The following is a 10,580-nucleotide window of genomic DNA, read 5'->3' on the forward strand; positions in this document are numbered from 1 at the left end:
TCTATTCGAAATGAATATCGAATCTCGAATATTTCACTGTTCGCTCATCTCTAATAATTACTGATTTTACACACTACTATTATGAACTCTTTAAACATTGATAGATTGTAGGTAATAGGCTACTAGTGCACAGAATGAGGAAATACTGAATTAAACAGCTGACAGAAGAACTCTTCTCCACCCCTCCCTTCTCCATAGAGCTCTTTTCAGTTCTTTGTTTCAACTAGTTTTATTCTATGACTTATAACTTTATTAAAACATGTTTCATTTGATTGTTTCTATGGTTTAAAAACTCAGCATCAAATACGTAACAAGTTACAGTTTGATATAAGTTTGATGTCATATTTTTTTATTTTAATATTGTTATATTTCTTTGAGGAAAAAATCCTGTTTTAATAGGTGTATTACATGTAGAGTACACAAAAGTGAGAAGTACCAAAGTGCACTTGACAATATAAAATACAACAGGAAAACATTCAAACAGAACTAAAGCTAATTTGCAACTTAATGGATATAATTTGCATATACATTGTTTATATTCTAACTCTGACCTTGTATAAAGTATTTGTTTACATAACTTATTAACATGGAGCTTTGGAAAAGCCTTTAAACTTATTCCCTATTTTCAAGCACGTGCCTTTAAAGAAAACACTGCAGCCTTAAAAACCCCATGCATAAAGGGTAATAAGGGCCTCCATACATAACATTTCCTTTTCTTTTTGGCCCCTAAATAACATACTGCTCCTTTTTTTGCCCCCACACTGTGATGTGTTAGCCTTAGATTCAGCCCAAATTTTCAAAAGTTTCAGGTTCAGCCCAAGCATGAAACTTTTGGGATTTGTCAACTATGAAGTACTATTATACCCTGAGGTCTCCAGCGGAGGTCCATGGGAGGTGATGAAAAATTGCAAACATTTACCTTGCTTCACCTCTCCTAGGCATCTTCAGATTGTAAGCCCTCACGGGCAGGGTCCTCTACCCCACTGTGCCAGTCGGTCACTGTTAGTATTATATCTACCTATATATTTTGTGTATTGTATGTAAACCCCCAAATGTAAAGCACCATGGAATTAATGGTGCTATATAAATAAACAATAATAATAATAATAATTAATAATAATTAATAATAATCTTCACCACACCCAAGCAGTACCTGATGTCCTCTTCAGGCCTTCCTATGATGTCACGTGCAGTGGACTGAGGCCTAGGATTAGGTCTCTGCCTTCACAGACCTCTGCAGTGACTTATTAATTTGCTCTCCTCCTCCTTCTCTTTCATCTGATTGCTTGTTTATAAATATTTGCTATATAATATATTTGCCATGTCTAGTGACCACAGGGTGCATGGCATCAGACACAGGCTGAAAGAGGCCAGAAGAGGATAGCTAGGAGAGGTGAGTATATCCATTTGTTGTTTTTACTCACCTCCGCTGCTGTACATGTTCTACAGCTATTTATTTGTTTATTCTAACAGGTAGTGGCTGATGTTTTATTCGCCAATCTCTGCCCGTGTTGCTTCTGGACTGCCCTTCTGATTCCAAGGTGCAGACGCTGAAGAAGGCTGCACTGACCTTGACATAGCAGAGACTAAAGATTACTAGGCTAATAAAATTCTGGGATGTATTAAGACAAGCATTGACTCTAGATCAAGAGAGGTCATTATTCCGCTGTACTCTTCCCTGGTCAGACCACACCTGGAATACTGTGTACAGTTCTGGGCGCCTCAATTCAAGAAAGACATCGATATATTGGAGCAAGTCCAGAGAAGAGCAACCAAAATGGTGGAAGGTCTGCAAACCATGTCCTATGAGGAGCGGCTAAAAGAACTGGGATTGTTTAGTTTGCAGAAGAGAAGGCTGAGGGGAGATTTAATAGCAGTCTACAAATATCTGAAAGGTAGTCACAGTGCAGAGGGATCTACCCTATTCTCATTAGCACAAGGAAGTACAAGAAGCAATGGGATGAAACTAAAGGGAAAGAGATACAGATTAGACATTAGGAAAAACTTTCTGACAGTGAGGGTAGTGAGAGAGTGGAATAGGCTGCCACGGGAGGTGGTGGGCGCTCCATCAATGGAAATCTTCAAGCGGAATCTGGATAAACATATAGCTGGGATGATTTAGGAAAACCTGCACTTGCAGGGGGTTGGACCCGATGGCCCTTGAGGTCCCTTCCAACTCTACCATAAGAAAAGAAAAGAAGAAAAAAAAACTTAGAGAGTAGAGATGAGCGAACAGTAAAATATTGGATATTCGTTATTCGTTTCAAATAGCCACTCAATATTTGACTATTCGATCGAATATCGAACCCCATTATAGTCTATGGGGAAAAATGCTTTGTTTCAGGGAAACCCACCATTTGACTCAGGAGGGTCACCAAGTCCACTATGACACCTCAGCAAATGATGACAACACCTCTGGAATGCAACTGGGACAGCAGGGGAAGCATGACTGGGGGCATCTAACAAGCCCAAGTCACAGTTTTACCCCACTATCACAGTCTAACAACTACACACTTTCCACATTAAAAAAAAAAACCTCTATCAAAGTGGGAAAATACCTGGAAACCTTCCTTCTTCCCCAAATGGATGGCCAGAAACCCAAATTTAAGCTTAAGAAACATTAACAAGCATCCCTTTAAATCATGTTGCCCATGACAACCACAGATGGAATAGACAATGGGAAATCCAAAAGCCCCCACCCTTAACTGTCATTGTGTATGTGTGTGTGAGTGATGTGGTAAGACCTTCAAAAATTCACTTTTCTGGCCCTTAACGTGAGCCCTTCCAAATTAAGTTAGAGGCCCTTAAGCTGAGCTACCACCAGAGATTGAAGCCCTTGAAGTGACTTCAGCCTTTTACCAGCAGAGTTAAAGGCTCTTTAACTTAGTTCAGCCTTGTACCAGCAGAGTTTTTTGCCCTTTGGATGAGTTGAGCCTTGCACCAGCAGAGTGTTAGCCCCTTTAAAATTCTTAGCCCCTAAAACGGTGGTTCCAGAACCATCACTCTCATTGTGTGGGATTGATGCAGTGGATTGGACTGAGAACCCAGACATTGACCTTAATTTTAATTGTGAAATTGATAACATTTTGGCATCAAGTCCTGGGGGTAACTTTTATTTAGAGGACCGCAAAGGTGTAGAATTGGCTGCAACTACTACTACCGGTAATGGTCCTCTAATATCGGACTCTACATTACCTCTACAGGGTTCTGATCAGGTGTTAATAGTCCAAACAACATGCTCCAGTACTTTAGATGTAGATCTGAAACCACTTTCCCTTCCGACACCAGATTTAACCAAGCTTCACCATCATCAGCATGTTGAGATGGAGCCACTAAAGGAAACCTTGCCTTCAAAGGCATGTTCTGGAGCTGCGACTGAGCTAAATCTAAACACAGAGTCCTTTGGAATGGAACAAAATTCACCAGCAGTGTTTTTGGCCCTTAGGGTGAGTTGAGCCTTGTACCAGCACGTGTCCTGTAACATCAGGCGGGCCTTAAGTTCTGCGCTAAGTTGCACAAAGTTCCACTTGACCACCGACGTGTGGACAAGTGCATGTGGCCAGGGACGCTGCATCTCAATCGCAGCACACTGGCTGAATGTAGTTGAGGCTGGGACCGGGTCGCAAACTGTGGCGGCCTGCCTTATCTCCCAGCCCAATATTCCTGGCAGGAGTGCTAAAACACCACCCTCCTCCTCCTCCGTTAAATCAACCCCAGCTACGAGCTGGAAACGCTGTACCACTTGCATGGGGAGATGTCAGCAGGCCACGCTGAAGCTCATCAGCTTGGGGGATAGACAGCACACTGCCTCCGAGGTGAAGGATGCCATCCAGGATGATATGGCAATATGGTTTTCCCTGCTGCACCTGGGCCCAGGTATGTTTGCGTATTTGATAATGGCCAGAACCTGATAGCAGATCTGGAGCTTGCCAGACTCAAACATGGTCCACACATGGCCCACATTTTCAACTTGTTGGTGCAAAGGTTCTTTGAAACCTACACCATTGTGCCTGATATACTGGTCAAAGTGCGGCCATTTTTGTAATTGAGAAGTAGGCTCTGCTAGGCTGAAAACATTCAGAGCACACTCCTGTCATCTTCTCACTGTTGACTGGCAGAGGAAGACGAGGGGGATGAAATGGCATTTCATGTCACTGTCCCACACGAGGCTTGAGGGTGAAGTTTATAGCATGGTGTGAAGGGGAATGGAAAATGGAGGAAATGGAGAATGACCCTTACAATTGAGGGCAGCAAACTCATGCCAAGTAACATACTGGCACACATGGCTGACTTCATGTTAGGTTGCTTTTCAAGAGACAAAGGCATAGTTCACATCATGGAGAGCAAACAAAACTGGATTGAACAAAAAATTGGATTGAGCTGGTATAGCGTGACTGAATTGCTGTGTATCACACTTATCTTTTGGGGGGGTAGACCCTTAAAAATTGGATTAAGCTTATATAGTGTGACTGAATTGCTGTGTCTCCCACTTAGCTTTGCGGGGTACAGCATTAAGGGGTAGACCCTTAAAAATTGGATTCTGAGTACATAGCCTGATTGAATTTCTGTGTCTCCCAGGTAGGTTTTGGGGTTACACACCGTGAAAAACTGGATTGAGCGTACATAGCCTGACTGAATTTCTGTCTCTCCCACCTAGGTTTTGGGGGTACACACCATGAAAAAAATGTATTGAGTGTAAATAGCCTGACTGAATTTCAGTGTCTCCCACCTAGGTTTTGGGGGTACACACCCTGGATATCTGGATTGAGCATACATAGCCAGACCTAATTGCTCTGTATCCCTGTTTTGGGGTTACACACTGCCTGAAAAGCTGGTTTGCACGTATATATAGCAAGAACTAACTGCTCTGTATTCCTGCTATTTTGTGGCGGGGACACCCCTAAGAAATGCTGGTTTACATGTATAAGGCAAGAAGTAACTGCTGTGGATTCCTACTATTTTTTTGGGGTGAGAAACACCCCTGAGAAAAGCTGGTTTGCCCGTATATAACAAGAAGTAACTGCTGTGGATTCCTGCTATTTTGTGGGGGGACACCCCTAACAAAAGCTGGTTTTCATGTATATAACAAGAAGTAACTGCTGTGGATTCCTGCTATTTTTTTGGGGTGGGAAACACCCCTGAGAAAAGCTGTTTTGCACGTATATAGCAAGAAGTAACTGCTGTGGATTCCTACTATTTTGTGGGGGACACCCCTAACAAAAGCTGGTTTGCATGTATATAGCAGGAAGTAACTGCTGTGGATTCTTGCTATTTTTTGGAGGGGACACCCCTGAGAAAAGCTGGTTGGAACGTATATAGCAAGAGGTAACTGCTGTGGATTCCTGCTATTTTTTGGGGGGGAAACACCCCTGAGAAAAACTGGTTTGCACATATATAGCAAGAAGTAACTACTGTGGATTCCTGCTATTTTTCTGGGGGGACACCCCTGAGAAAAGCTGGTTTGCATGTATATAGCAAGAAGTAACTGCTGTGGATTCCTGCTAGTTTTTTTGGGGGGAAACACCCCTGAGAAAAGCTGGTTTGCACATATATAACAAGAAGCAACTACTGTGGATATTTTCCATTTTTCGGGGGGGGGGGGACCCCTGAGAAAAGCTGGTTTGCACATATATAGCAAGAAGTAACTGCTGTGGATTCCTGCTATTTTTTTTTTTTTTGGGGGGGGCACCCCTGAGAAAAGCAGGTTGGAACGTATATAGCAAGAAGAAATTGATGTGGATTCCTGATATTTTGTGTGGGTACACCCCTAACAAAAGCTGGTTTGCACGTATATAGCAACAAGTAACTGTTCTGTATCCCTGTTTTGCACCGTCCGGGGAAAGCTGGACTACTGTCCCTGCAGTGTATCGCTCTGAGAAGAGCTGTTGTTGTTCTTTGGTTTTTCCCTGCCTATCTGAAGCTAATGCCTATCTAGCCCTCAGCAGATATGTTTCTCTCCCTATCTCTGACCGCAAATCTGGCGAATATGGCGGCGGCCGTTCTTATAAATGGGAGGTCACATGTTTTCGGCAGCCAGTGGGTTTTTTCAATTTTTTTTCAATCCCTCAGTTGTCTTAGTTCCTGTCCCACCTCCCCTGCACAGTTATTGGTGCAAAAAGATACGAAATTTTACCGCGTATGCCATGTGGTATTCGATTGGGAACGAATACCTCGAATGGCCTGATATTCGATTGAATACCTATTCGATTGAACGGTGTTCATTCATCTCTATTAGAGAGGCTACTACTGTACATACAAGTACATGTACTGTATATCACCTATTCTAATGTGTTAAAATATAAACCAATGTCAATTGTTTCAAAGACTGACCAAGGCAGAAAAAGATAGAAAACTTCCAGGTCTTTTTTTATACTGTGGTAAAAAGGGACATTTTCCAGGAAGCCCCAAATATGTGAAACCTAAGCTTAAGAGATAAAATAGAGGCTCCTCTAGTTCTATTAAATTTCTATCCCAAGAATATTTTGTTAGAGTTTTGCAATTAAAAGTGAATGCTTTGGAAAAGTTCTGTGTCCAAGACAGTTCAAAAGAAGTCAAATGTCTTTCAAAACATGGCATCTTTACTATAGATTTTTAAAGGGGTTGACCATAATAAACTATGAATTAACCCCTAAACTAAACCCTCTCCCCCGCCTAAATTCTAATTTATTTCTATAAAAAAATATATATATATATATATATATTTACCCATAATCATCGAACTGCCCCAGGGACACTTCTGATAATCCATTGTTGTTCTGTTTCACCACTTCCGAAACAGAATGTCACCAGTACTCTTCCCCCGTCCACCAACATCATCAATACTTACCAGCCTTACTGTCTGGGAATGACTCCTCCTCTCTTCAAGCCCTTGCTGGAGGCTGGAGATGCTGTGTCTGGGAGACATGCACAGTAGAGATAGCACTCCACTGCGCAGGCCTGACAGGTACTTCTGGTCCAACTGGCGCACAGTGAAGAAGAAAGGAAAAGCTGTCTCCCAGATCAGAGGCTAGGTAAGTATGAAGTGATGGGGGTGGGCTTAGTTAGTTACTTATGAAGGGCTAGGAGTGGTCGGGTTAGCATAGCTAAGAAGACAGTGAGGGGGGCTACTAGTGGGTGGAATAGCCTAGTTAGGGAGGGTTGTATAACAGAATGAGAGAGAAGAGAGGAGAAGTGACAGGGACATAGTATAGAAGATACAACAAGAAACTACATAGCAGGAAGCTAACACCTAGTAAACAAATGCAGAAGATGCCAGGAGCTTCCACAGAAACCCAAAAATCGCTCAAAACACTAGAAGATATGGATGTACTTCTAACCATTAATGGCAATAACAGACCTTTAAAAAAAAAAAAAAGACTGGTAACCCCCTTTAAGGATATACTTAAGAATATATTTTCAATTTGAACTACTGTAGATCCTTTAGTTAGGTCACAAGTATAGATGCATTACATCTCTATAATCTAAACTGAACACTGGTGGGAGTTTTAAACCTTAGATTTAGTTTGGGCCTCCATTTATTATACTCTGGGGTTTAAAGAGTATTCAAAGTATAATATTGTTACTTTGCATTTTGCATTTGCCTTAGACAGCTAGAAATTGGATAGATAGGTTCCTAGAAGGCATAAGATTGTTCTATACTATGTTTTAAGCCAATTTAAAGTGCGGTTCATTCCCAACTTGTTTGTCCCAAAACGAACCAGGCACCTGAGCTGCCAAACTCAAACACAAAATCAAGCTTAAGAGGATCACCCATGACTGGTTGTGACCAGTTCTTTAACTAGATAACCAGCAGCCAATGGAGAAGACGACTCTGGACACTTTTCAGACAGGCACTATTTCCTACGTTTAAGCGATTTTGATTTGCTTGGTTGTTCCCATATTTAAATATAAAGAACTTTAGAAGATACAATTGAGTAAAAATGCACATTCTTCTAGATGCTCAGTAGTGTGGTTTTAAGCCAGGTGATACATACGATTAGTACAAAAGTGCATAATGTCAGGGATCCCTAAGGAAATATCCCATCAAAGTGATAAAGAATGCAGCCACTGGCTATGAAACAAACAAACAAACAAACAAAAAATAGTATGATTTAGGGACATAATCCGCAGTTGTCTTCATGAGACAGAAATACTAATCTTTAGGGGCTGAGGCCTTAGTATGGCATGAGTTACAGTAGAGTATTGGAGTACAAAAACCACGGCAAATATAGTTCATCTCTAAGTAGCAATGTAGTCTGGAGTAAGTGCCCTGGATCTATAAGAACTACTATTTCCGGCCAAGAATAATGTTCATGGAGTATTTTATTTTTATCTGCCGCAAGTTCTAATCAAAGAGCCCGAATCCCAAGTCTTCATCGGATTCCTCAGACTCTTCCTTCTTTTCTTCCTTCTTCTCTTCAACTGGTGCAGCAGCAGATCCTCCAGCAGGGGCAGCTGATCCGGCAGAGGACGCAGCGACAGCGCCACCAGCGGGCATGCTTGCCAACTTTGTGTTACCCTGAGCGATCACATCATCGATCTTCTTGCCCTTGAGTTCACTGATGACCTTCTCTGCTAGTGACTTGTCTGTTTCAATGCCCACGCTGTCCAGGATCTTCTTGATGTCACCAACGCTGGGGTTGTCATTGCCACCGAGCACGGCCAAAAGATATGAGGCTACGTAACGCATTTTCACAAGTTACTTTCGAGCACTTAGGCCGGAGCGACAGATCCACGCGTGTTCCTTGTGCGGAGGCCGGGGGGAAAAGTATCTATATCTTTTTTTTCTTCTTTCCATGGATATGTACTAGGATAGCCTCATATGCTATATATTGTCATCTGGAAAAATTATAGTGTCAGACTCTCTTTATTTAACAGTAACATTATACAGCTGGATAGCCTTTCTGATCTTGAACTTTCTGGGACCTGGTTGCCCTTGTTGTCACCACAACGGAACCAATCTGCCTTGCTGCCTACTACTAGGGACAACTCTGCTCATCTGCACCCATCTGTCTCCCAGGTAGCTGTTCTTCTTTTCATCACCCTGACACACTTTTTTGGCAGGGTGTCAGGTACTTCCACTTGACACCTGACACACAGCTTTTGTCTACAGTAAACTAAACACATAGGCAGACCTCCTGACATCAATGAGTGAAGGGATTGTGAGAAAGATGTCCATCATATTGGGAGATATGGGCTGGGTATATAAAATTGCACAAGCTAATGTTGTGCAATAATATCTTGATCACAAAGCATTATACAGTATACATATAGAAGCCAGTCAAATAAGTGAAAAGTAATACAAGTCAGTCTAAAAATGCATCAGATTTATCAACCAGCCACTTGATAAATCGGGAGCAGTTTAAGACTAGTTAAGTCTAACTTTGCATTGTCTACCTGGGCAGAACGCCTGGTATGTATGTTGGAAAATGCTCCTAAAATATGTTCTCTAAATGGAAAACCTGACATACTGTATAAGCCTATATTGTAAAATGTAGTTAAGAAAACAAACTTGATTTACAAATGTGAGTTTATGGAAGTCATAAGTAGAGATGAGCGAACAGTAAAATGTTCGAGGTTCGATTTTCGATTTTCGATATTCGTTTCGAGTAGCCCCTCAATATTCGACTACTCGAATCGAATATCGAACCCTATTATAGTCTATGGGTGGGAAAATGCTCTTTTCAGGGGTAGGCAACGTTCGATCAAATTATACTTACCAAGTCCACGAGTGAGGGTCGGGCTGAATCCTCCGAGCAGTCTTCTCCTTGCAGCGTCCCCGCGGCGTCTTCCGGCTCTTCATTCACTCTGCTAGGCATCGGGCCTGGGCAGAGCCGACTGCGCATGCCCGCACTGCACGCCGCAGGGAAGCTGCACGGAGAAGACTTCTAAGGGTAGGAGAAGAACCAGCGTTGATTGGCCGACTGTATAGCATTCGGCCAATCAATGCTGGTTCTGCATCGAACTTTTACATTCGAACAGCGAGTGGTACTCGATCGAGTACGAGTATTTCGATTACTGTAGTATTCGATCGAATACCTACTCGATCGAGTACTACTCGCTCATCTCTAGTCATAAGCATAGACATACATACAGGTGTAGAAATTAAACACTATGAGGAATTTTTAAAGTCAATTTTGATGGAGTTTGCTTTGGTGTAATTTGTGCCAAATGGTTGATAATTTAGATATACCCTGTTTCCCCAAAAATAAGACAATGTCTTATATTAAATTCTCATCCGAAATATATGGCCTGTCTTATTTTTGAGGGATGTCTTATGCAGCGGCTGGAGCTGGAGCTTCCTTAGCAGAGCTCCGTAGGTGGTCCAGGAGGTGAAGGGGGGATGTCTTATTTTTGGGAAACAGGGTATCTATAAGTCTGAAATGTCTGCCCTGTGATGTCACTCCACATTTAATAGACCACTGAATATAGTAATTTTTATGACAATTTTTATTTATTTATTTTTTTTTTAAAAAGTCCCAGTTGATAAATCTGGAGTAGAGACAGCTAGATAGGCTAACCACATCTACTTGTCCACCCACTTTCGAAAAAGTGCAGCAGGAATCAATCTAAGGCTGCCTTCACATGGAGTAACACCGGGC

General features: G+C 42.0%; 1 protein-coding gene across 1 annotated transcript; it reads right to left on the reverse strand.

Moving 5' to 3' along the window:
* Positions 1 to 8,305: 8,305 nt before the first annotated feature.
* On the reverse strand, positions 8,306 to 8,741 carry LOC142196607 (uncharacterized). Its single transcript, XM_075266579.1, has one exon. The coding sequence runs from the start codon at positions 8,666 to 8,668 to the stop codon at positions 8,324 to 8,326; it is 345 nt and encodes a 114-aa protein (XP_075122680.1). The 5' UTR covers positions 8,669 to 8,741; the 3' UTR covers positions 8,306 to 8,323.
* Between the last annotated feature and the right edge of the window lie 1,839 nt (positions 8,742 to 10,580).

Source organism: Leptodactylus fuscus, chromosome 3 (assembly GCF_031893055.1).
Source record: "Leptodactylus fuscus isolate aLepFus1 chromosome 3, aLepFus1.hap2, whole genome shotgun sequence".
Classification (NCBI taxonomy): Eukaryota; Metazoa; Chordata; class Amphibia; order Anura; family Leptodactylidae; genus Leptodactylus; species Leptodactylus fuscus.

Coding starts and splice junctions, on each gene's coding strand:
- LOC142196607 (XM_075266579.1), bottom strand. CDS start 8,668: ATGCGTTACGTAGCCTCATATCTTTTGGCCGTGCTCGGTGGCAATGAC.